Source organism: Lipophrys pholis, assembly GCF_963383615.2.
Source record: "Lipophrys pholis genome assembly, chromosome: 1".
Taxonomy (NCBI): domain Eukaryota; kingdom Metazoa; phylum Chordata; class Actinopteri; order Blenniiformes; family Blenniidae; genus Lipophrys; species Lipophrys pholis.
This window is the reverse complement of record NC_137635.1, coordinates 25,360,366-25,386,969: the sequence shown is the minus strand read 5'-3', so window position 1 is coordinate 25,386,969 and position 26,604 is coordinate 25,360,366. Positions and strand designations below refer to the sequence as shown.

Here is a 26,604-nt window from a genome sequence, read left to right as displayed (position 1 = left end):
GAGACAGGAGGGACTATTCAGATGAACCCACAGTTTTCTTCTGCTGGCTCGTCGTGTTGGGACTGAGCTGATAACTGGGAAAGCTGCTCCAAATGAAAACCAAGATGTCATCATTTCCTTCTTTACTTTGTGTCAAAGAGCAAAATTTGATTAACCAGTTTTTATGTTTATATAATTTTTACAAAGCACCTTAATATTATTATTAGCCATACACTCTCTTCCTGTTTTACAAAATCTACATTTTATCTTTTAAATTTGTCCATAGTAATCTGCATTTGATCCTTTTAACTATTGTTACTGTTAAATGTGTTGAACTTGTTTTAAATGTTTAAAATCTGAGGATGTGACGTGTGCTTGGCCAGGCCACCTTGTAAAAGAGATCTCTATCTCGGTGGGTTATTCTCCTGGTTGAATAATTAAATTAATGATTAAATGAATGAATAAATAACCCATCTGTGTTGCCAGACCGGACAAATTACTAATCAGGAGGTTTGTAGTCAAATAATCTTTGTTGCAGCTTCACCAAGGTTTGAAACTCAGAAGTACAAAACAGTCATGTGTGGCTCATACTGGGAGACGTTGCTGTGGGTCAATGAAAAGAGGGAGAGTTTGGACATCCGTGTTTAATGAGCATGTTAGATCATAAAACCTGAGACTTTCAGTCCAAAAGCTAGAATGAAGTCAAAGTGAGGCGGTTACACCCTGAAGGCGTCTTCATCCATCACAGGAACTCTGAGAACATGGAGGCTTGGTACAGAAAGATCCTTCAAGCTCACACTCCAACCTGTGAGGGGAGAGTGCTAACCACTGCACTCCCTGAACCAGATGTTTCTGCACACTAGTGACAAGAACCCAGTTTGATCCTCCAGATTTTATTGGATGTTTGGTTTTCATTGGCATCAAAAAGAAGGAAGGAGGAAAACACACTAACATTTCAAATGAATGTGAAGAAGAGAACTCACAGCTGATTTTACACACAAGCTAAAAGTTTTCTGCAGGAAACTCGTCTCAGGCTGCAGGTCAACGTTTCGCCCATTCATGTCCATCGCCGCCCATCCGTCACTCATCAAAAGCTGTTTGGTGCAGTGGAACGAGTGAACTCATCCTTTTTGACTCTTTTTTTCTTTCTTGTGCTTCCTGCTTTTCCTGGGAATCATCTCCCTGTCCTCTTCCTCCTCTCCATCCTCTTCATCCTCTTTCACCTCTCCGTTTTCTTCCTCCTCCTCAGGCTCTTCCTCCTTCTTGTCCTTCTTGGCTCTTCTGTTCTTTAATGTCCCGTCTCTGCATTTCATCAGTTTTTTATCAGGCAGTGGTTTGTTCCTCAGGCCGCTTGATGCTCCTGTTTCAAGGCTTTGCTTGCTTTTTCTTCTTTTGAGCTCTCCATCATCATCATCATCATCATCATCATCATCATCATCATCATCATCATCATCATCATCATCATCATCATCATCATCATCATCATCCTCATCATCAAAGTCCGGCAGCCACCAAAACATGACGTCCCACAGAGAAGTCTCCGGCTGCAAGAGAGGAATAGACATTTCAGCTCAGAGAAAATGGATCCTGGAATCCGAAAAGCAGTTTGGTGAAAAGTTTCAACGATTTCCTGTTAAAATACTGGACAGCTGAATGTTTTCACATATTAGAGGAGTCATCGCCAGGATATCCCAGTTTTCCTTGTTAAAACATGAATATTGCTGTTGGACCTCAGTTGAAACTTCCCAGAAAATCAGGAGAAACTAGCTGCGTTTTTTTTGCTTGGGCTCTTTGTTCAAACCAGAATTGCCCACAAGGGGGCGCATTCCAAAACGGGAGGCTTTCATTGTGCCTGTGTGACCTTGTCAACCCACCTCTGGTGCTCCACCCCTTGCCCCGCCCACCATGTTTGCTGCTCCACCCCCTCACCCCACCCACCACGTTTGCTGCTCCACCCCTTGCCCCGCTCACCATCCCTGTTGCACCCGCCCACCACCTCTGCTCTGCCCCTCACCCCGCCCACCACCCCTGTTCCACCTCTCACCCTGCACCCCACCTCTGCTGTTCCACCTCTCACCCCGCCCACCACCGCTGCTGCTCCACCCTTCACCCCACCCACCACCCCTGCTGTGCCATCCCTCGCCCCGCCCACCACCTCTGCAGCTCCACCCCTCGCCCCGCCCATCACTGCTGCGGTGCCGCCTATTCCTGATGAGTCATGGATTTCTAAATGGGACTCTTCTGTCAGCTGCTCTGTTGCTGGTTGACAAAATCAACCCGAAGTGTTTCAGTTTCGATGCTTTGCTGGACAAACTACCAGGAACCAGTGGATCCAATTAATCTACAACAACAATGTCCCTGCGACTCTCCCAGCCGCTCTTCATGACTGTGCTCCACATTTTGCACCTGAATGTTTCTCCAGTTTGGGACGATTGCCGTCAAAGATGGCGTCAACCCTGCAGGTCAGTAGGTAATTCTTGTGTGACGTTATGCTTTATGAGGCCCTGAAATTACTGTAGACAGACAGCAGATAACTGCTAATTCTGCTAATGCTAAATGCTACATCTAGATGCTAGCCCTAGATTCTAACGGGACGAGTACAAACGCTGAGTTTCAAGTGAGCCTGTGTTTCCTGGTAAATCTCCAGATGTGCTGCTCTGCGGCGGAATATTTGGAGACGGCTCCATGATTGTTTTGTGTCTGAGCAAAGGGCAGTATCTGTGGTAGGCAGTGGTTCCACCGTCCTGCAGCTTCACTCTCTTATTGCAGTTCTGACTCTGGTTCATACAGAAATAAGTTCCCGGTCAGGTTCCTCATTCAGTGTGCTCGATGAAGGAGCTGTTGTTGTTTAGGAGTCTGTCAAGGTGAGGGCCAGCCCTCATTCTGCCTCTGTCCTTTCTGTGGCCAATCAACACTCGCCTCATTAACATTATTACAATGAACATCTGTACCAGTCAAAATCTCACAAGGAGTTTTGCGAAATGAAACTGCAGTATGAAAAACCTCTGTGGATCCACAGAAAAAAACTTTCTTCTCTGGTTTCACACTTTATTTTCTTTGTTTTCTATCATATGATATAATACAGAGAACTCAGACTCAGTGATACGGTGGTCACTGCTTGTCTCATTGTGGGGCCACTGCTTGTCTCATTGTGGGGCCACTGCTTGTCCTATTGTGGAGTCACTGCTTGTCCCATTGTGGGGCCACTGCTTGTCTCATTGTGGGGCCACTGCATGTGTCATTGTGGGGTCACTGCTTGTCTCATTGTGGGGCCACTGCTTGTCTCATTGTGGGGCCACTGCTTGTCCTATTGTGGGGCCACTGCATGTCTCATTGTGGGGTCACTGCTTGTCTCATTGTGGTGCCACTGCTTGTCTCATTGTGGGGCCACTGCATGTCTCATTGTGGGGTAACTGCTTGTCTCATTGTGGGGTAACTGCTTGTCTCATTGTGGGGCCACTGCTTGTCTCATTTGTTGGGCCACTGCATGTCTCATTGTGGGGTCACTGCTTGTCTCATTGTGGGGCCACTGCTTGTCTCATTTGTTGGGCCACTGCATGTCTCATTGTGGGGTCACTGCATGTCTCATTGTGGGGTCACTGCTTGTCTCATTGTGGGGCCACTGCTTGTCTCATTTGTTGGGCCACTGCATGTCTCATTGTGGGGTCACTGCATGTCTCATTGTGGGGTCACTGCTTGTCTCATTGTGGGGCCACTGCTTTTCTCATTGTGGGGCCACTGCTGGTCTCATTGTGGGGGCACTGCATGTCTCATTGTGGGGTAACTGCTTGTCTCATTGTGGGGCCACTGCTTGTCTCATTGTGGGGCCACTGCATGTCTCATTGTGGGGCGACTGCTTTTCTCATTTTGGGGCCACTACTGGTCCCATTGTGGGGCCACTGCTTGTCTCATTGTGGGGCCACTGCATGTCTCATTGTGGGGCCACTGCTTGTCTCATTGTGGGGCCACTGCTTGTCCCATTGTGGGGCCACTGCTTGTCTCATTGTGGGGCCACTGCTTGTCTCATTGTGGGGCCACTGCATGTCTCATTGTGGGGCCACTGCTTGTCCCATTGTGGGGCCACTGCTTGTCCCATTGTGGGGCCACTGCTTGTCCCATTGTGGGGCCACTGCTTGTCTCATTGTGGGGCCACTGCGCACTCGGTATGCCTGATAGACTGAAATCAACCATCTCTTGGAGATTACTTTCGGCCTGCTTACAACATCACCGTGGCAAACTGACCATCACCATTACCTACACGCATCAGAAAACAGCAAAGATGCCTAATACAACCAACAATTCATAGCCTCAGCCTCTCTCCACGATATCAATAATCTCAGAGCTGCAGCGACGGCCACCTGATAGATCTATGAAGGATTACAAATCTCTGTATGGGGGGACCTGGTTCCTGCACAAGAGAATCCATCACTGGACCTGCTATAGCAACCATGGCATGACAAAGAAAGCATTGGATCTTATTCTTCTTATATCTGCCGGCTGGAGAACCTTCATAATGAACTGTGTATATCCAGTTTCAGTTAAGACTGAAACTGAAAACTCAAAGACTGACAAATGTATCATCACGCCTTGACTTGTCTCCTCAGAGACCCACCCATTCAAGCGCCCTAATCAATCTAGTAGAATCCTTTGGACCTGTTGAATAATGACCTCATCCCTGATTGGACCTCTTCAAATCAGCTGCAGCAGAAGAAGCAGCAGGCCGCCGAAGATCTGCATTGAAACAACCGTGGCTCTCTGAAGCAACTTTAGACATTGTCAATAAGAGAAGAGAGGCAGGTCAGCATGGACATCTCGTCTCTTACCACTGACTTAACGGGGAGAGAAACACCTCAATTCATAGAGACACAGAAAGATTGTGGTCCGAGCAGGCCACCCACTAAGAAGACCAAGACCTCTCAACGGACCAAAAAGCGAAGACATCGCCAACACCAACATGCTTGTCTCACTGTGAGGTCATATCGGTGCACATTTATGTCTCGAATGAATATATAAATTATTTAAAACAATCCATAGTACATTAATAATATAAAGGTACAAATAATAGCTTTAGTAATAGAAACACTTTAAAGGCCTGATTTAACTTTTAATGAATAAATAAAAACCTTCTGGTATTTTCTTTTGTGAAGGCTTATATTTTCTTAAAATTTTAAAAAGATGTTGACTGTATTTGACAATAGCTTTTGAAAACTTCTTTTTGCAGCTTTTCTTTAATGAACAGTCTTTAATCATTTACGGTGGCCAGGAAGTGTTTGTCATTGTGGAGGAAATATTCCATTTGCATCTTGGGCCTGATATATCATGTTTTGGATGTGAGATGCCTGGTATACTTCATTACTATAAAATATCACACCTGTACTTTACATGCCATAAATATCTTTTTTGATAAAAGAACTCTTGTTCATGATTTGTGATCTAAAATAGAGTCATGATCATAAAAAACCTTCCCCAGAGCCCTTTGGCGCAGCCCCAGTGGACACCCACTGCTCTACATGTCCCTCCGTACCTCCAGTGTTTGGCCTCTGTGTCGTAACGAGCCTGGACGTCTCGTCGTCAGACCGACTGCTTCCTCGTCCTCCACTGCCCTGTGGCCTCGTAACGTCTCTGTGAAAGACAGTCACTGTGAGCTTCTCCCTTTTGGACACTTTTCCTCTGATGTACCCACCGTTGAGTCGTTGAAATCCAGAGGTGAGCACCAGGATGGTGATGGCCACGAAGAGGCAGCGGTTCAACGTCACGTTCTCCCACGGCGTTTCAATGGAGGTCAAGTGGTGGATGGATGAGGCCTTCTGCAGGGAGGCTGAGAAAGAGAACAGGAACATCTCAGCTGCTTCCCGATCTGCAGGATGTGAACACTCCTGCTTCTGATGCTTCCTCAACTACACATTAGTAACAAGTGACCCATGACCTTCAGGTCACCACTCAGGAGTGAGCACATGATCAGACACATAATACTCTTTACATCCACAAGTCACTATGAAGTTTGATCCATTATTTCTGTTTCTTTTCTCTTCCTTGTCCTGTTCAGCAGCTGAAGGCTGATTCATCCTCCAGAAGAAGGACAACAAAACTTCCAACATTAGGGAGTGCGAGTGAACAAAATACGCCATTTCTTCACTCAGTTCTGTCTGTCAGAAGAAATTTGGCATCTGGCTCCTCATCCCGGGCGAAGTTTCTAGACAGCATTTTTCCCCCTGAATGCTTAGTCGGCATGTCACTTACGGGTCCACGCAAGTCCACAACAGTTCAGTACAAGACAGGACAGAACGGGAGACAGGACAGGGCGGGAGACAGGATAGGATGGGAGACAGGACAGGACGGGAGACAGGATAGGATGGAAGACAGGACAGGACGGGAGACAGGACAGGGCCCATTGTTTTTACACTCATCCATCCCCTTCTATTCAGCCCGGGGACATGCTTTTCTTTGTTGAGTTTGCGTGTTCTCCCTGTGTGTGTGTGAGTTTCCTCTTGGTACTCTGGCTTCCCCCAACAGTACAAAAAACCTGCACCAGGGGTCCCCGAGCAAGACCCTCGGCCCCCCCAGTTCCCTCTGAGCGCCGCTCTGTGGCTGCTGCCGATGGGTTAATTTAGGAAAGGAACTCCCCTTTAATTAATACATTGATTAATACAGTGCTATATGATAAAAAGTGAATAAAAGTGAAAATGTAGGGAGAAAAGATGCAAACTCCACATAGAAAAACCTGGACTGGGACCAGAAAGAATTAACCTCCACATCAGCCATGGTCCAGCCCTGTTTTCATTTCCTTGTGCTACACTGACAGTCACCCAGGTTAGTTCAGGCTTAATATTTCTTATTCTTGTTTCTGTCAGGAAAACCACATCCATGTTTTAATTCAATCAGCAAACAGAGAAACATACATTTGATTTAATATTTCTTCTAAATACAGAAAGGCTGCACGTCGTGTTGCATCGTTTATCTTCAAGGACAAAAACCCTTAAAATCACCAAACGGCTCAAACTACCCAGAGAAAGACCCCCAAGCCAGCCTCAAACCAGGGAACTCTTCACTGTCAGTAAGTGCAAACCACTGCACCAACTAAAAGCTTTTGTTTTTCATAATGATAACTATACTTTATTAATTCCTTTTCCACACTTCCCAACCCATTTCTAGCGGAGCGGCCACATTGCAGGCTGGTTGGTGACATTTTCACAGTGGAGATCGAAACCGTTGAATTTCTGATCCAAGTCTGCTGCTCGAACCACCAGGGCCCGCTTGTTCAAAACTGGGTTATCGTTTAACCAGCCGTTAAATACATTTAACCAACCATTAACTTTAACAGCACTGTTATCTTGTTGTTCAAAACTTGGTTAACTTTAACCAGGTGTTATCTTGACGTTAAAGTTAACCTCCACTAACTGTTTACCAGTGGTTAACTCTCACCATGGCGTTCACTGGCAGCGCTGCGTTCATGATAGCAGTTGAACAAAGGAAAGACAGGGTGGAGCGAGGACTGAACTGTGATAGAGTCCATACTGGAATGAAGAGTTGCGCCTCTATGGAATTATATAATATATATAAAGTATAGCAAGGTGGCTAGCATGGAGGCTAGCATGTTGGCGAGCATGGTGGTTAGCATGGTGGTTAGCGTTGTGGCTCACATGGAGGCTAGCATGTTGGCGAGCATGGTGGTTAGCATGGTGGTTACCACTAGCTGACCCGCTGGGACTCACGTCTGCCTTCACAAGGTGAATTCTCCGTCTCTAGATGACGGAACATTACCTACCTTTCCTCTATGTGGATACTGGTACACTACAGTGCTCTTAAAGTTCCTCAATGTAGATACTGGTACACCTCAGTAATTTTAAAGTTCCTCTGTCTAAATACTGGTACACTATAGTACTTTTAAAGTTCCTCTATGTAAATACTGGTACACCTCAGTACTTTTAAAGTTCCTCTATGTAAATACTGGTACACTACAGTACTCTTAAAGTGAAGTTACCACAGTCCTTCCTCATGTTGTTCTCTCGGGTCGATCATCCAGCTCAGTTTTCTTGTTCCACTTTAATATCCTGGTAACAGCGTAGTTTGTCATGTATTATGGTAGTTTTATCTATAGACCAGATAGAAACACTGGCTGTCGTCAACCACAATGTAATCTGTTGGTAACCGGAAATCCTTAAGACATAATGAGGAGGAACAGAGACTTGAAAGTGGGCGGAGCGGCATAAAGGACGCTAACCAGTGACGTTAACCTCACAGTTAAGTTTGACGACGAGGTTAGCTAACGGCATTACTAACCATGTTTTGAAAAACTCATATTTAGCGGTCGGTAAGCTAATGGCGGGTTAAGGATTTAACCGGGGGTTAAGGCTTAACCAGTGGTTAAAATAACCCAGTTTTAAACAAGCATGCCCTGGCCACCACTGGACCACCACTGAACCACTACTGGACCACCACTGGCAGTCCTGTCCTCTGGTTCTTTGAGGCACTTTGTTTGTCACAAGTTTTGAGCACAAGTGATGATAAAGGATACAACAAAAAAAGGCTGAAATATTTCAGTTGAAGTATAGGAAGGCTGAAATATCTGGAATTAAAATATAAATTTTTATTATAGCAGCCAGTGGACGATCAGAGTGCACTGAGCTCTTCAGACTCACTGGTGCCGCCGCCGGGGTCTCTGGGTAAACTCTTGGGCTCTGCTTTGGGTTGCTGCTGAACTGGAGGAGCTTCCTGATGAAAAGAAACACGTAGTTTACTGGAGATGTGATATCGGGGACGTGAGAGGAAATGTGCTCTCTGACCAACCTCTCTGGTTTTCCTGCTGATGAACATTTCTGAAACAAACAGATGGAAGATTAACTGAGGATGAAAAGTTTCAGCCAAACCAGACAATCACACATGGATTCATCTTCTTACCAAACACTAACTTTCATTACTAAAGACGAACCACAGCACAGACTGCTGCAAAGAGGACGGAAGGTGGTTGTTATCATAGAACTTTACAAGTTTACAGTTGTGGCAGAGAGGTGAGGCAGTGCATCAGGTGCTGCCTCACCTCTCTGCCCATGAAGGAGGAGCCGCCGGGACACGAGGGGTGGCAGGAGGAGGAGACAGACGCTGGAGCAAGAGCCTGAAGGAGGTGCAGTGTGAATCTGAAGTGTGGTGTCTTGAGTTAATCATTAAAACATGGTGAAGGAGAAGGCTGTCTTTGTGCCGTCTCTGTGTGGAAACCCCTGGGGAGGGGGCAAGTCCTTGTCACCGGTCTCGTATGACCTCTCCACGCCTCCGCTGCTGCTGCCACCACCCTGTTGATCTGGGCTGTTCCCTCCACCCTCCGGCTCGTCTCCGCCCTCCTGGACTTGGCCTGAGCTTCGGCTGAAGCTGCTGCAACTCTCTAGCGCCTCCCCGTCCCGGGGCTGGTCACTGCAGCTGCTGCAGGTGTGCATAGGAATCGCCTCTGCTCTGTGCTGCCGTGGCCCCGCCTTCTTCTAAGGAGCTGGGAGTGGACTCTCCTCTTCCCGGAGACAGTCCACCGCCACGCCGCCTCCGTCATTCCAACCGTCGCTGAGTTGCACTACCTTGGAGCGCCGTCTTCAAGCATGGAGCCGGGATCGGCAGCACCGTGCTCAGACTCAAGGCCGATTCCTCCTCCATAAGAACAAGAAGAAAGTTCAGTACCCCAGAGTCCTGCTGAACAAAATGACGTAATTTCCTTCGTCCGGCTCCCTCTGGCCGAACAAATTAGTTTCAGCCGTTCCAACCGCCCTGGCCGAACTGTGTAGGAGCTGCTCTGCTGCTCATGCATGTTCCAGTTCGCTAATGACTATCATATTTTAATTGTAAATTAAATTGTAACCTCGCTACTGTACGAGCGCCGCGGCTCGTTAACATGTCGGAGTGCAGGCTGACGTGATGCACCAGAATGCATCACGAAAAACTGTCAGCTCCTGGAGTTCAAACCAACCAACATGGTGCTCTGACAAAAGTCTTATTAAACAGTTCAGAGAAATGCATTTCTGAAAGCCCTGGAGGCCAGAAATAAGCTGTGCTTGTTGAAAAGTTAAGACGCCACTTCACTGTGAGTCTGCTGTAAGGGGGCGTGGCCTGCTGTAAGGGGGCGTGGCCTGCTGTAAGGGGGTGTGGCCTGCATGTTCGACAGCTTCTCCTCAGAGGATGAACTCTCCTGCCGAAAACGCAGTGTTTAGGGTAGCTGGCTGACGTCACTGCCCAACTTTTCTTCTTCTTCTGGCTTCTAAATGGGACACGCTGCTCCTCTTTCAGGCTCTTGCTCCAGCGTCTGTCTCCTCCACCTGCCACCCCGTTTCTCTGGGTGGCTCCGCCTTTATGGGCAGAGAGGTCCTGAAGCACCTGATGTGAGTCAGGTGTGCTGCCTCACCGCAACTGTTTTTACCAACACTTCAATCTTTAGATGAAAAAGGGAACAGATCCTACATCCCTGTCTTTTAAATTGGGATGGCTTTTATCCTTTTTTAATGGAATATTTTGTTTGTTTGAAGTGAAAAATCTTTTTTGGATTCACAGTTTTCTGAGAGTTCAATTCTTTTACCTGAAGGAAAACAGATTTTTCTTAAAATGGATTCAGTTGTTTTGAGTTTATTTTCCCAACTTTAAACACATTAATCCAGATATAGATTAATTTATTAAGAGTTTAATGTACATACAATTTGTTACATTTATATTGTTACTACTAATTGTTTGTGTTTATGAACTGCCATTAACTTAAAGTGCTTCCTGATCTGAAAGCTGCCAAAACTGAAATCTGTTGAATACAGCGAATATCACATTCCTTTGTCATGATCTGTTGTAGCTCCTAACATCTTCTTCTTTTCTTTCAAAGAAGATCACTTCCTCTCGTCTCTTCAACATCAAATCTGAGTGCAACAAATGATCAGTGTGTGTTTTTTCTTTGGTGAAGCTACACTCTGTGTGTGTGTGTGTGTGTGTGTGTGTGTGTGTGTGTGTGTGTGTGTGTGTGTGTGTGTGTGTGTGTGTGTGTGTGTGTGTGAGAGAATCTGGACAGAACATGAACCAGATGTAACATGGTCCGTTTCATTTGTTTTCTTTGGACAGACTTCAGGTCACATGACTGCTGAGTTTCTCCCAACAGGAGGACAAAATATGACAGATAAATTTGGCTTTTGTTTAATTCTGATAAATGTACACTAAATATTCATAGTACACATAGTCCAGCGAGGAGGCTAAATTAATCATAATTTCTAATTTGTTTAAATTTCCAGATTTCCGGGATGTATTCACACCTCGGCCTGAAATTAATAGTGAAAGTTTGGAAGCCCTACCTCCTTCCTGAAGCTACTTCCTGTTTGGGAAGTGCTTCTGAAGTGACTCCACCAGATTCTGATTTTATACTTTTCAGAGGCCTCACACTTTAATTTTAAGATCTGTTTCTACAAATGAGAGGACAAACGAGATCAAAGGGCTTCATGTCTCGGCCTCTAAGGGTTAAGTTGCTCTTTGAGCTCCTTTAAATAGTTAAGTTTCTTTATGAGCTCCTTTAAAGACTTATGTTTCTTTCTAGGTTTTGAGCTCCTTTAAAGGATTAAATTTCTCTCTGAGCTTCTTTAAAGGATTAAGTTTCTCTTCAAGCTTTGAGCTTATTTAAAGGGTTAAGTTTCTCTTTGAGCTCCTTTAACAAGTTAAGTTTCTCTCTGAGCACTTTTAAAGAATTAAGTTTCTCTCTGAGTTTTGAGCTCCTTTAAAGGGTTACGTTTCTCTCTGAACTCCTTTAAAGTGTTCAGTTTCTCTTTGATCTCCTTTAAAGAGTTAAGTTTCTCTTTGCTCTTTGAGCTCATTTGAAGGGTAAAGTTTCTCTCTGAGCTCTTTTAAACAGTTAAGTTTCTCTTTGAGCGCCTTTAAAGGGTTAAGTTTATATACGAGCTCCTTTAAAGAGTAAAGCTTCTCTTTGAGCTCCTTTAACGAGTGAAGTTTCTCTCTGAGCTTTGAGCTCCTTTAAGGGGCTAAGTTCCTCTCTGAGTTTTGAGCTCCTTTAAATGGTTAAGTTTCTCTCTGAGCTCTTTTAAAGAGTTACATTTCCCTTTGAGCTCCTTAAAGAGTTAAGTTGCTCTCTGAACTCCTTTAAAGTGTTCAGTGTCTCCCCGAGCTCCTTTAAACGGTTGTTTCTCTCTGAGCTTCTTTAAAGAGTTAAGTTTCTGTTTGAGCTCCTTTAAAGAGTTAAGTTGCTCTCTGAGCTTTGAGCTCTTTAGCGGTTAAGTTTCTCTCTGAGCTCCTTTAAAAGGTTAGATTTCTCTCTGAGCTTTGAGCTCCTTTAAAAGGTTAAGTTTCTTTCAGAGCTCTTTCAAAGAGTTTCTATCTGAGCTTTGAGCTCCTTTAAAGGGTTAACTTTCTCTCTGAGCTCCTTTGAAGGGTTAACTTTCTCTCTGAGCTCCTTTAAATAGTTAAGTTTCTCCCTGAGCTCATTTAAAGAGTTCTGTTTCTGTCTGAGCTTTGAGCTCCTTTAAAGGGTTAAGTTTCTCTCTGAGCTTTGAGCTCCTTTAAAGTGTTATGTTTCTCTCTGAGCTTTGAGCTCCTTGAAAGGGTTATGTTTCTCTTTGAGCTCCTTTAAAGGGGGTTTTCTCTGAGTTCCTTTAAAGAGTTATGTTTCTCTTTGAACTCCTTTAAAGGGTTATGTTGCTCTCTGAGCTCCTTTAAATGAGTCTGACACCAATCTATTTCCAAACCAAACAGCATGAACAAGGCAAACGACTCCTTGTCTTTTAGAATACAGTAAAACCTGAGATGTAGGGACACCCTAAAATCCAAAGGCAAGTGTCCCTCTGAAGACAGGTGTCCTCTCTTCAGAGGGACGGGTCATGAGGACAAATTGTTGGACCAGTTGATATTGAAGGAACCAAACAACAAATATGTTATGGCTATTTAAAAGCACATAACTGAATCAATACAAGATGTATACAATATAAGTACATGTATACATATCGGTGCAATGTCATCTGGGTGACGGTGCTCAGACTGTCACCCCCGTGACCCGGAAACGGATAACCGGAAGAAAATGGATGGATGGATGGATGGATGGATGGATGGATATGTATATAAGCTGTATAGAAAATAATAATTTACGCTGTAATGCCTGACCGCAGAAATAATAGACAGAAAATTCTGATTTCTTGAATCTGGAACCTTTATTTGGTCCTTTTACAAAATATTACAAAAAATATTACAAAAGATTATTTGCATATGTTTTTTCATTTGTTTACATTGGGCATTACATTCAGTTCTGGCAATACAACAAGAACATCAGCCTCTTTAGGCCTCTTTGTTTTTCTTGTATTATGAACAGCAGTAAGCATGAAAACAGCAGTTCAGGTGGTACCAGGAACATCAGTGGTTCTTCCCTGCAGGAAGGGTTGTTGTCCATTTGAGAACAACATCTCCGCCCACACCAACCTCAGACCTTTCCTTGTCTGGATCTGCTGCCTGTTGACAAACATCAAGTCAAACAAAAACCCACTCTGTCCGGCACGTCCCCACATTTTACATCCCCATTTGTGGGGTTTTGCTGGAATGTAGACTTTCAGATGAGATCGTCTCTTACATGGAATCATGATCTCATCAACTGCAGGATGTTCTTCAGGAGGGATTCCAAGGCATTGCTGTCGTAGCTTTTGAAGCCATGGCTTCAGTTTCCACAATTTATCCTTCTTTGCATCTTCAGACACACTGAGGTTGTCTTGAAAGTGCAGCAGTGACAGTAATTTCTCAAATCGATCAAGTGACATCACATCTGCAACTTTTGGGTACTTCGTTTCTATTTCCCAAGAGGCTCTCACATCTGTAAGAAACACATGAGCCAAGGACCTGCTCAATCTCGTTGACAGTTGTGTCGACTGATTTCCTTCCTTCTGCACCCTGAACAGGTTTGTTTGATCTGCAACCAGCTGTATCATGTCCTCAGAGACAAACTGTTGGAAATACATGTAAGGTGTAAACTCACAGCTTTCTTCGATGCCTTCATCAGCACTCTCAATAAATGGAACTTCTGGAGGGTCAAACGCTGCTTTCTCCACCTGTACTCCTTCGTTTTCACTTTTTTTTTGCAGATGTATTTGTTCTTTTGGCCTGTGTCACTGTTGGACCCTCTTCTTCTGTACTCATCTGCTCATCACTTATCAAACTCAGCAGCTGTATGTGCCTTCTTCTTCTTCTCTTTTCTTTTTACTTCACTTCTACCAGACTGTTTTGTTGCGTGTGACATTGTTAGACCCTCCTCTCCCTCTTCAAGCCTATCATCAAAAGTTTTGTCTTCCTCATTGCTACTACCAGTACTAGAGTTCTCTTCACCAAAGCCCGCATTAGGGGTCCAGTCTTTATCCAACACTTTATCCTCTGCTGACATCAACTATGTCACTTGAATTGCCATCATGGAAGCGTAGGACATCTTCAACACTGTACCGTTTAGCCATCTAAAGTACAGAAATATAGCTTTATCCATTTCCCAGTGCAATTATTTGTTGTAAATATCACATTTCAATCTGTATTTTGTGTAATTGATTGATCGAATAATTTTTTTGATACACAATGATCAATATAATGCGTATTGGACCAAGAAAAAAAAAGATAATGACAATTGAGGGATTTACTACCAAATTCCACTTTTTACCTGGAGAAACAAATTTGAACACAAATTCTATGCACGATTTTACGATATACTAAAATGCAAAAGAGTAAGTAAATATACCTTGCTTCAACAGATTAAGTACTCATATTAGAATATTACTAAAAATCTCCATAAAAACAATTCCACTCCTGTTAAGGTCTAGATAGAGCTGCTCGGGCTGGTTTAATTTATTAACAGTTGGAAAGTATTTGGATCAGTGTGATAAATGTAAATAATATATGTAGCACTAACAAGGGCATTGTATGTTGGCAGATTTTCGCTTGCAGAAGGTAACAGTTGGTTGTTACATGCAGCAGTGTGTGTGAGCTTATCTTGATCAGATAACACGAGCGCAGGGGCTGCGCAGACTCGGGTTAATGAAAGAGGGGGAGAGAAGAGAATGACAGAGAATTCTGACGACGCTCGGTTCTGAACCCTGGTTCCTCCACACAGAGCTCCCAGTGGGCCTGGAGCTCACTTGGACCTCTGGTTCTGAGGTGGAAAACCAGAGTCCTGGACTTGGTTGGTGCGCGTGAACACAAACATATGAGATGCTGCGGCCTTATCAGCGGCACATTGAAACACATTGCATGTTAGCTTCACGCTAATCTACCAATATATCTGCCCAGACAAAAGCTCTCTCACCGTCCGGTTCTGGCTGGACAGCACCGTCCGTGGTGCTGTTGGTTCTGGGAAGCTGTGGTAACTGGTTGTTACCGGGTCTGAATTCAGCGTCCTGAATTCAGAGGCCTGGCTTCAGCTGCAGGAATGGACAGCGAGGCAGTTGAAGGAGGAGAGGAGACGCTGGTTTTGGTCTCCAGAATCCCCCAAAAAGGGGAAAATAGAGGAAACAGAAGATGTAGTCCAAACTGGGTCCTGCTCATCCAGCGGGCTGGTCTCGGTGTTTCTTTTGTTCCTAGTTGGTTGCTCTCTATACCATCCTGAGGTAGGAGAGACATGTCTCTCCCTCGATGGTCAGATTGAGAAGCAGAGAGAGTTGGTTGGAAAAGTTTCACCAAGGCTTGAATTTTGGACCCCTGTGGTGTTTGGGTCAGGTTTGATCATCCTCATTGGCTGTCGACCTGGGGGGGTCGTAAAACTGGCTCGCTCCCCCGCTGTCTTATGGCCTGTTCACTGTTGCTGGTGATTCTCCTCAGTCAGAGAAACTTTGGGGAGCAGTTCACTGGAATCTTCAGCCCAACAGTGATGCAAAACAGTTGTATCAAATTTGATGCATTTGGCATAAGAATTAATTTACTTAGGGACCACATGCAGTCCAGTTTCATCTTTAGTAGACCAGACTGGTAAAATATTACTATAATAACCTTTAAATTTACTCTTAAGGATTTTCTTTGTTGTGGTCACAGTGTATGTAATGGAATTATCTATATTTTTGTAAGATCACACAGTTAGTACCGAAAATTATTACAATCTCAACATAAAGTCCATTTTAATGAAACATTCTGGTGCAAAACACAATGAAATGTCAAAATAAAACTGGAATAAATCCTCTATAAGCTTCTTGCTTGGTGGGACCAGACTGGAGCCTCTTGGGGGGTTTGGCCCCCGGGCCTCATGTTCTCTGCTGGAAAGGGAAAGTCAAACTTTCTTGTGCTCCGAGGACGTGACGTCACAATTGTCATCCACCCTGTGCGCTAAGCTCCGCCCCTCTGAGGTCGACAGCGTGATCTGTACACATCGACTGCTCATGCTCCAGAGCTACTGGACGCCTGTGTGAGGAGATCCTCCGTCTCCCGTCTGAACAATCACAATTTGAATCAAATAAAGATCCAGAGGCTCAGAACTCCTGTTATGGAACGTTATGGATCACTGCGTTACGTTATGGATTGTTACGTTACGTTATGGATCACTACGTTACGTTATGAATCGTTACGTTATGGATCGTTACGTTATGGATCGTTACGTTACGTTATGGATCACTACGTTACTTTATGGATCGTTACGTTATGTTATGGAACTTTATGGATCTTTATGGATCGTTACGTTACGTTACATTATGTTATGGATCGTTACGTTACGTTATTGAACGTTATGGAACGTTACATTTCTTTATGGATCGTTATGGATCATTACGTTACGTTATGGAATGTGAAAGAAGTGAGCCTGTAGTGTAGTATAGATGCAATTATGTATCCCCACAACATCTGAATAATCGGGTCCAGTCCAAGTATTTGGACGCCAACACTGTGGGCGGCGTGGGGCCGGGCGTGGGGCCGGGCGTGGAGCTGACTTAACTCCACTCCCGCAACATTCACAATGCTAATATTCTATCCATTGAACTAGTAATGAGCCATTTCGAGGTCATAAAGGCAGTGGCATCTGTCCTGGTCCAGATCCAGGCATTTGCATATTAAGGTTATTCATGAAGGTTAGGAAGGACGACCACATTCTGTAAAAGTCCTCAACTTTTCCTTTTGCCATGTAAGTAAATTTTTCCATTGCTAAATTAGATGACAACTCTGTAATCCATTGAGCAGAGGTGGGTCGCTGGGCAGTGTTGGGAAAGTTCAGTTTCTACATGAACCAGTTCAAAGTTCAGTTCACAAATTTTGAAATGAACTAGTTCAGTTCATAGTTCTAAATTCATAGTTTCAGAAAATAACTAGATCATAGTTCTTTTTTTTCAATATGTTGCTGTGAGTCATTTCTCCATTGTTACCCCCCAGTCAGTCCTCACTAGTAGCAGCTGCAGCCCCCCACCCCGACACTATATTCTCATAACCATGAGGACAAAGCTGCTGCTTGAATGGACTTTATGAATGAGGAATTATTCAAACTAAAACAAAACGGACAGTAGTTCTTAAGGTGCAAAGGAAAATATACCAGGCAGGTTCTACAAACAAATTACAGCTTAAAATAGTAAAACCCTCAAGGAATGTTTTAGTTCCTGGAACATCCCTTGAAAGGCCAGCCGGGTTCAATGAGCCTCTCAGGTTTGATGTTGTTGAGTTGCTTCTTGAAACCCGGCGGGCAAAGTTTATACAAAATACTAAGATTTGTCCCACCTGGATCACCACTGACATTTTCATAAAATTATTTTAAGTACCAGGATAATTGAGCACCGGAATCTAAGCTGCACCCACCAAATTTAAAGAGGAAAATAAGAAAAAGAAATATCGGAGTTACGTGATGCACCTGAACGCATCACCCAGTATCAGCAGCATGAAGCTTGTTAACCCTTAAAAAGCCGAGTCGTCCTCCGCAGGGTTCAAAGCATGGAAAAAGTTTTTTAATAAAAAACCTGTAGGGGCTTATCGCCCGGAAAGTACAGTCATCATACTAAGATGAAGTATTAATGGTGGAGGCAGAGTCTGAGGTAGAGCTGCTGTCTTCTACTTGTTTTTGCCGTGATGCTTCACATGTTGATGACGTAGGCGGTGGAGCCACTCTGGTGGCTGCTGTTGCCAGATTGGCTGTTTTCCCTCTGACATGTTAAGGCCCGTTGACGGTGAGCTTTAGCCGGGTTTCCACTGGAAGGATCAGAAATCTGGCAACTCTGTAAAACAACGTTGAACTGAGAGCGCCGTTCACTAACACCAGAATGAGTGCCGCTCACAGTGACGTTCATCAGGCAGAAATACAGAACGTTCAGTTCACGTTCACCTAAAATATGAACGAGTTCATGAACAAACGTTCACTGAACGAGTTCAGGCACAACACTGTCCCTGGGTCTCCTTCCATTTTAAGGCAATTACACGTTTAGCTTGTAACAGACAGAAATGTATTAGTTTGCGTTCCTTTACAGTCACTGGGAAATGTTCAGGGTCTATGTGCAACAAACTGTTGTGGCCTAAACTGGGACAACTCTTTCTATCAGTTTAGAGATTGAATCAAGAACCTCTTTCCAGAATACCTTTATTTTTCGACAACTCCACATATAATCCAACAGTGTACCAACTTCTTCCATACATTTAATGCAACAATCAGGAATATTGGGATTAAAGTGGTGCAGTTCAACAGGTGTGATATAAATCCTAAGCAACCATTTATACGGTAGAAGTTTGCATCTTGTATTTATAGTTTGAGTTTGGTCCAGAAGACATGTCTCCCAGTCCTCTACACTTATGTTTGACTGAAGATCATTTCCCCGTGCTGCTAGACAAGAGAGAGCTTTCTTTAGAGCCTGCTAATGGTAACCCATAAAGGAAAAATATTTGACCTCTGCTCTGTGAGTGATTTACCATGACATGTTCAATGGTACATAGTGAGGGTTCCAAAGTAGTTTTAATTTGGGAGTATATAAAACTTCTTAGTTGCAGGTACTTAAAATGAGGCTTCCCAGGGAGGTCAAATTTATCTTTTAATTGTGTAAATGACATCAGCGTGCCTTCATCATAGAGATCTTTTATTTGCCTAATCCCCTCTCTAGCCAGTGTTTGAATCCCATGTCACGCCTCCCAGGAGTAAAGCGTGTGGGCTTCATGCCATATTGTCAGAGTTTTTTTGAGGAATAGATTCTGTGTGCGTTTTCCAAGTATTTTAGCTTGTGATGACTTAAGGTACAGACTTAATGGAAATTCTATTGCATTATTTTCTATCTTGACCCAGGCTGGAATCTCTGTGGTAGGAAAGTAGAATATGGCTGCCCGGAGGTGGGCTTCCCAGTAATATAGCTTCATGTTGGGCAGTTTAAGCCCGCCACGTTCATAAGGCAGGTAAAGGAGAGAAAGACGCAGTCGAGGGCGCTTGTTGTTCCAAATAAAATAGGTGAAGCTTTTCTGAAGTGTAGAGAAAAGGGAAGCAGCCAGGGGGAATGGAATGGCCTGCAAAAGATATAAAAACTTGGGCAGGATTGACATCTTAATATTATTTATACGTCCTATCAAACTCCATTTCTCTAGGGACTCTTCTATGTTGTTCGGTATTATGTCTTCAATGAGAGGTGATATTCTAAGACCTAGGTAAGTAAATCCTTCTGGAGTATTAGTAACCTGAGTGTGGATCAGAGGACCTTCTCTTTCTTCCCTGTTAAGTAATAGCAAAGCACTTTTTGTATTGTTATTTTTGTAACCAGAGAATTGTCTGAATATCTTCAGCAGATTGCCGAGGGCCATAAGTGAAGTTCTTAGCTTTGTTAAGAACAAAACAATATCATCTGCAAAAAGAGACAAATGGTGTTCTGTCTTTCGAGAGTCATGCCCGTTACGTCAGACGATTGGCCGATTTCCATTGCGAAAAGTTCGACAGCAAATAAAAATAATAAAGGGCTCATGGGACAGCCTTGGCGTGTCGATCTTCTGAGATTAAAGGGCTTTGAAATTTGGTTATTGGTCACAATTTCTGCTATCGGGTCAGTATATAATAATTGATTCCATTTAAGATTCTTTTCCCCAAAACTAATCTTTTTAAGACATCAAACAGGTAGCTCCATTCGATCCTGTCAAATGATTTTTCAGCGTCTAATGACAGGATTGCATGGTCTCTGGTATTGTGTTTGACATGTAGAATATTAAGGAGCCTACGTGTATTGTGAAAAGCTTGTCTGCCAAGTACGAATCCATTCTGGTCGTTGATGATCAGGTTGGGTATTAATGATTCTCTCCGTCTGGCAATAGCCTTACATAGTTTCTTTGTATCACAGGACATTAAAGTTATGGGTCGATATGATGTTCTGTCTAAGGGACATTTTCCTGGCTTCAAAAGGGGGAAATTACAGCAATTACAGCAATTCTTAACCTGCTAAGACCCGAACTAAAAACACACAATTCCAATTTTTGAACATGGCATGAAACATGAAACACTTTACTTGTACTCCAAAACTGCTCCTTCTAACTTTCCTATTTGAACAAGTTCACACCTATGTTTGAAAGGCTGTGTAACATTTGCGATGTGCCTGTAAGCAGAAGAACACCTTGCATGGAACACACTGCACTGGAGTTTTCCCTGAGCAGCATTTTGCTTTGCAGCGCGCTGCATTTTTCAACTTTTCCACCTCTGGAAGATGTGCATTAGCCCTCCTGCGGACTGAGACATGGGACACTGCTGTCACTGGACACCTTTTCCCTTGGACCGAAACATCTGGGTCATCTTCCTGCTCTGAGATGTCAGAGTTGTCATTGTCATGCTGACCCAAGAAGGTCATGGCCACTTTCAAAATTCAAGGAACTGCATGACGTTCTTCTTTGAACTGCCAAACCCACTGAGGTCTTTATGAACAAGAATCAGCCATGAAAGTTTATTGAATTTGTTACCTGGTCGACGTTTGGATTGGGAGTGATCGACTGAACTTCTAGGTGTGTCGTCACCCATCTTGAATCTAACCTGTAATGTGTCATACTCTTCTTCCACCACTGAGTGGTGGTATAATGTCCTCTTAAGTGGACACCAGGCCCTTGGAGAGCAAAATGTAGTATTGTGGTCTGGACCACTGAAAATGTGAAGTCCACATATGTGGATGCCAGGTCCTAAGAGGTTAAAGATCGGGGCAAAATTCCTTTTTCATACGATTCATTAAACACCTCCAAAAGGTGAGGTAACAATTTTCCTGCAAATGCTTTATATAATTCTATGGCAAGGCCATCGGGCCCAGGTGTCTTTCCACTACTCAAGCCTTTCATTGCTTCTCATAATTCCTCAAGACATGAAGGTTTATCAAGGTCAGTTTTAGCTTCTTCAGTTAAGGTTGAAAAGTTTATCCAAAAACTCCTTTTGTTATTTTGGACTGTTCAGCAAGCTATATTCTGATTTGTACAAATCCTCATGGAACTATTTGAAAGCTGTGTTTATTTCAGTTGGATCGACCAGAATTTTTCCATCTTGTAACTTAATAGAATTAATAGCTCTATCAGTTTGGATCTTTTTAAACCAATGCCACCTCGTCTACATACACTGTACCAATATGGTACAGATTAAATTATGGGTTATGTGGACTAGAAAAATAAAACAAAACTGTTGCACTTCATCTACTTTTGCTCCTTAAATAATGCTGCTATAGACTGTAACTTGACGATATTGCACTTATATGTAACCTGCAATTTGTACTTGTATATTGTACTGATATTTATGAATTGCCTTTTATCGTGGAGTTTTAATCTGTTGATGTAATTTTAACCATGTATGTTCTATGTGCCTTGTAAGGACTACAGATGGAAATTAGCTTTGTGCTAAATCTGGTGCAGACATCTTTTTAATGTAACTGCTTATTGTCCTTTAAATAAACTATATAATAATAATAATGCTTACAGCTTTCCAGCTTTCTCTCCCTGGTTATAGTATAATTGTTTTAACCATAACAAACTGGAGGCAATTTTTTAAGTTTTAAAGCAAGGATAAAATCAATCAATCAATCAATCAATCAATCAATCAATCAATCAATCAATCAAAAGAAAAAATAAATAAATAATATATAAATGATAATAATAAAAAAAATGAATATTTAGCCACTCTTATGAGTTAACTTCTTAACATGTCACAGTATTTATAGCTCACAACGTACAGGGAGAAAGCTTTCAGGATAAACGCCTCTCAATCTTAAACGTAATACAACTTGTGTATATCAAAGTAAATATTTATACAGTAACTGACCACAGCAAGGTTTCTCAAAATAAGGGTGTCCATATAGTCTTATTTACCGACCGTAGTGTTGAGGGCGGCTCTCGGAGCACGGGGATCATCACCAAGTGACAGTGTCAGTGGATTTAATGTTGCAAAGAAAATCCTCTGCTTGGAAGACGGATGTGAAGACCAGGCGCTTGTCGTCGTGGGTGACGACCAGATGGCAAGATAGAGAAGCCCTTAACGGATGTTCAGGGCGCGGAACTTGGCCTTCACTCTGACACCGCCGGGTTTCAGCTGATAGGTCTGGGAAGAAGCTGATCCGCTGATTATCGTAGCGCACCTCCTTCTGTCTTCTGGCTGCTTTAAGTGTATTTTCATGGTCTTTATAGTTCAAAAACTTAATGACAATCGGTCTGGGTGCTGAGGACCGAGTCGTGTTAGCTTTTACTGGGGTGGGGGTGAGGGAGTCGCCCAGCACCCGAGGGAGCCAGTCCTCCAGAAAACTGCCCGTATCGGGACCTTTGGTTTTCTCAGGAAGACCAACCAGCCTCAGGTTGGACCTCCTTGCTTTGTCTTCTTGTTCTAGAATCTTGTTACGCAATGTCTCTGCTGTTTCTTCCAGTTGTTTAACTTCTTGCTGGAGAGCGGTGACATCCTCCTCTGTCTGTGATATTCTTTCCTCCGCTTCACGGATTCTCCTTGAGAGGGACAGCAGCTCTCTCTTGATGCTGTTAACAGCCTCCAGCATGTCGACTGACTGTCGTAATCCTTCTTTAGCGAGCGTATTGCATTCAATATCCCGGTATTTGAAGGTCCGCTAGCATTAGCCCCTTCATGGTTGTCGTTAGCATCATGTCGTTCGTAGTATTTTCTTCAAAGCCTATCCAAGTGTAGAAGTGTTTTTTTTTCAAGTATTTTTCAGAAAGTTAGTGACGAGCCAGGCTACCGTGGTCCCAGTGGCGTTTGATGTAAATACCTGATGGGGCAAGTCTTTATTTCAGGTTTATTGACAGCACTGAATTTCAAAGTAAAGTGGGTGCACAACCTTTTAGCCACAACAACCATATAGGTGCTGATCCCATAAAAGATGTTGAGCCTTGGAGATAGCAGATCAAAAAAAGAGTTCAATTAAAACAATTTTTTAGTTGATGACAGGACTCAAACCAGGCAAAGTTAATGTATAACGGAAGCTTTACTACTCAACCACCAATAAAGCTGTGATTTCATGAGATGTTTAGAAACTCTTGGTCACCGTGTAATTGAGTCGACCACTAGTTATCTTCAGTTCCGCTAAGTAAGAGTTTCAAACTTGTACTCATAAATAATCGACCTTATTAATTTAGATTCTTAACTGTTTGTTAGCTTTAGCTGCTAACAAGCTGGTATTTGTTCGACTCACTCCGGTTCTGTGAAGCAGAGCCTCAATCAGCACCAGCCAATCAGCTCTGAGCATCTAAATGACGTTGTTGGTGGGCGGGGCTTCAGGCTTCAAGACCCAAGAGGCATAAAAATCACCTTATCTGAATGAATAGAGCTACACTTTACTGCAAGCAATACACACTGCATGGTGAGAGAGGGGCGAGCTACACTAATGCAATACACACTGCATGGTGAGAGAGGGGCGGGCTACACTAATGTAATACACACTGCATGGTGAGAGAGGGGCGAGCTACACTAATGTAATACACACTGCATGGTGAGAGAGGGGCGAGCTACACTAATGCAATACACACTGCATGGTGAGAGAGGGGCGAGCTACACTAATGTAATGCACACTGCATGGTGAGAGAGGAGCGAGCTACACTAATGCAATACACACTGCATGTGAGAGAGGGGCGAGCTACACTAATGTAATACACACTGCGTGGTGAGAGAGGGGCGAGCTACACTAATGCAATACACACTGCATGGTGAGAGAGGGGCGAGCTACGCTAATGCAATACACACTGCATGGTGAGAGAGGGGCGAGCTACGCTAATGCAATACACACTGCATGGTGAGAGAGGGGCGAGCTACGCTAATGCAATACACTTTACATGGTGAGAGAGGGGCGAGCTACGCTAATGCAATACACACTGCATGGTGAGAGAGGGGCGAGCTACACTAATGCAATACACACTGCGTGGTGAGAGAGGGGCGAGCTACACTAATGCACCATCAGTGTAGATCAGGAAAAAACTACCTGAAGCAGCAAGAGGACACCAGTAACCAGGGAGTACTGTCCTCACACAGTAATCATGTGTATATAAGAGGACGTTTTATTCACAGGCAAGAAAATATAGTAGATAATCTTAAAGAATTAATAACATACTTTGCATGCAGTCCTTTCTGATGACACCAGGTGGCGCTCAGCCCCAGCTGCCCCTAATGACCAGTCACCCCTGCGTGGTCCGTCAGCTGCACTCCATAACCGGAGGTCCATCACCATGTATTTTACATACTTTGTTAACCATGCATCATCTTTTCCATCTTTATTACCATATATTGTCCACAATATATTGTTAACAAGCTTATCAAAGTACATATTCCTTAGGTTACAAACCATTTCACATGTCATATTTACAGTGCATGCTACTTGGCATATTTTATTCTGTTTATTTTGGATACTGCTTTTACATGATGGATCAAATAAGTTGAACTTGGTGAGAACATGTAAACTGTAATAAGCCCATGTCTTAACCCCGCCCCCCCCCCCCAATCACCTATTTATACATGGAAAAGGGCTTGGCTGTAAGAACAACCTTGTTTATAATGAAGAGTTTAAAGTTTGAAAGGACTTCAGAGAAGAATTACTGCAGCACTGAGACGTAGTGGCAGCACCAAGGAGGTCAATAATAATAAAATAAGAATAATACATCAAACTTATATAGCTCTTTTCTGAACACTCAAAGACGCTTTACAACCAAAGTTTTAGTTCCTGTCTGGAAGGATTATTTTGTGAACGCTGTCTCTTGTGGTTCTTTAACCTTTTATCATGCCACAAGTTCTCTTCTGACTAAACACTGGTTACTGATGACATGGACATGACTACAGTTCGATTGTACTTCTGTACAAATGCTGAGGAATATTTAATCTCGGTAAACTGAAATGGCTGAAAAAACCTTTTGTGTTTTTTTTTTTAAAGCTCATTGCGCCCCCTGCATTGGGGAGTGATCCTGCATCCAGCTGGTCCAAGTTCATTACCACTGTTTGACCAGGAGTCACATTTCACTGAGCTGAAACGAGTATTTATAGAGCTGCATGGTATAGAATAATACACACACACACACAATGGAGGGAACCGTGCTCAGGCTCTGCTTGTGTAGTTGCTCTCGCTCTCTCTCTCTCTGTGTGTGTGTGTGTGTGTGTGTGTGTGTGTGTGTGTGTGTGTGTGTGTGTGTGTGTGTGTGTGTGTGTGTGTGTGTGTGTGTGTGTGTGTGTGTGTGTGTGTGTGTGTGTGTGTGTGTGTGTGTGTGTGTGTGTGTGTGTGTGTGTGTGTCTGTGTCCACCTGGTCTCCGGGTCTGTGGAGCAGGATCTGTTCTTGTTGGATTTAACTCCTCAAATGTCTTGTAGCTTTCTTCCATTTCCTCCCTGAGAAAGAAAAGCAGCTCATGTCAGGCTGGAGTTTCAACGAGGACACACATTTATAAATGTACATATTCAGTAAGAGTCCAGTCAAAGGCTGATCAAGCAGTGGATGGTTGGTTTGTTTGTACTGAAATGAAATAGATCCCAATGGCTCATAATGTAAATGTAAAAAACGATTCCCCTGTTCTGACTAAAGGAGAAGCAGATTCCTGACCTTCACATACGCTGATGAATGCTGTGAGGCCTTTATGTTCTAACTGGACGCTGAGCAAATGTCCTCACAAGCCTATAAATAGATGAAGCTCTGCTCCACTGAGACAAATGAAAACACATTCTGCACAAAAAGACAAGCTGAAGCTGCTGAGACACTGTGACCTCCGCCCCGACCCGCGTCCTACCTGCCTCCACCTTCAGCTGTCCTGGCCAGTGGCGGAGCCTGGGTCACTCAGCCGTTGTTCCTGTGCAGACGGCAGCAGAACACACTCTGAAGTGTGTGACAGCTGAGCACAGGTGCTGGAGAATGAAAAAACAAAAAGCCATTGAGTGTCAGAGAGGCCGGCTGACACCAACATGACGCCCCGTCTGTCAGAGTCCTGCAGGGCAGCAGGAGGAAACGCTGCTCCTCTGGAGAGTCCTGTCAAACTGACACCAGCTGAAAGTCTGCAGAGACCTGAAGGAAGGACTTTGTTTGACTTCAAGTGTATTTCTATTGTTCCACTCAGGCAAGTCTGCTTCCATTCAATATGTTCAACACACACACACACACACACACACACACACACACACACACACACACACACACACACACACACACACACACACACACACACACACACACACACACACACACACACACACACACACACACACACACACACACACACACACACACACACATTTGGATCAT

General features: G+C 43.7%; 1 protein-coding gene across 2 annotated transcripts; it reads right to left on the bottom strand.

Moving 5' to 3' along the window:
• Positions 1–492: 492 nt before the first annotated feature.
• Positions 493–26,604, bottom strand: LOC308128380 (uncharacterized protein). Of its 2 annotated transcripts, XM_080493444.1 has the most exons (7): positions 26,096–26,604; positions 25,618–25,700; positions 8,767–8,795; positions 8,619–8,691; positions 5,663–5,797; positions 5,504–5,601; positions 493–1,523 (listed from the first exon to the last, which is right to left on the bottom strand). In XM_080493444.1, the coding sequence occupies exons 2-7, from the start codon at positions 25,691–25,693 to the stop codon at positions 1,101–1,103; spliced, it is 834 nt and encodes a 277-aa protein (XP_080349570.1). In that variant the 5' UTR covers positions 25,694–25,700; positions 26,096–26,604; the 3' UTR covers positions 493–1,100. The 2 variants fall into 2 exon arrangements, with proteins under 2 accessions (XP_080349570.1, XP_080349571.1); XM_080493445.1 differs by lacking the exons at positions 8,619–8,691; positions 8,767–8,795 and having other exon boundaries at positions 500–1,523; positions 26,096–26,555.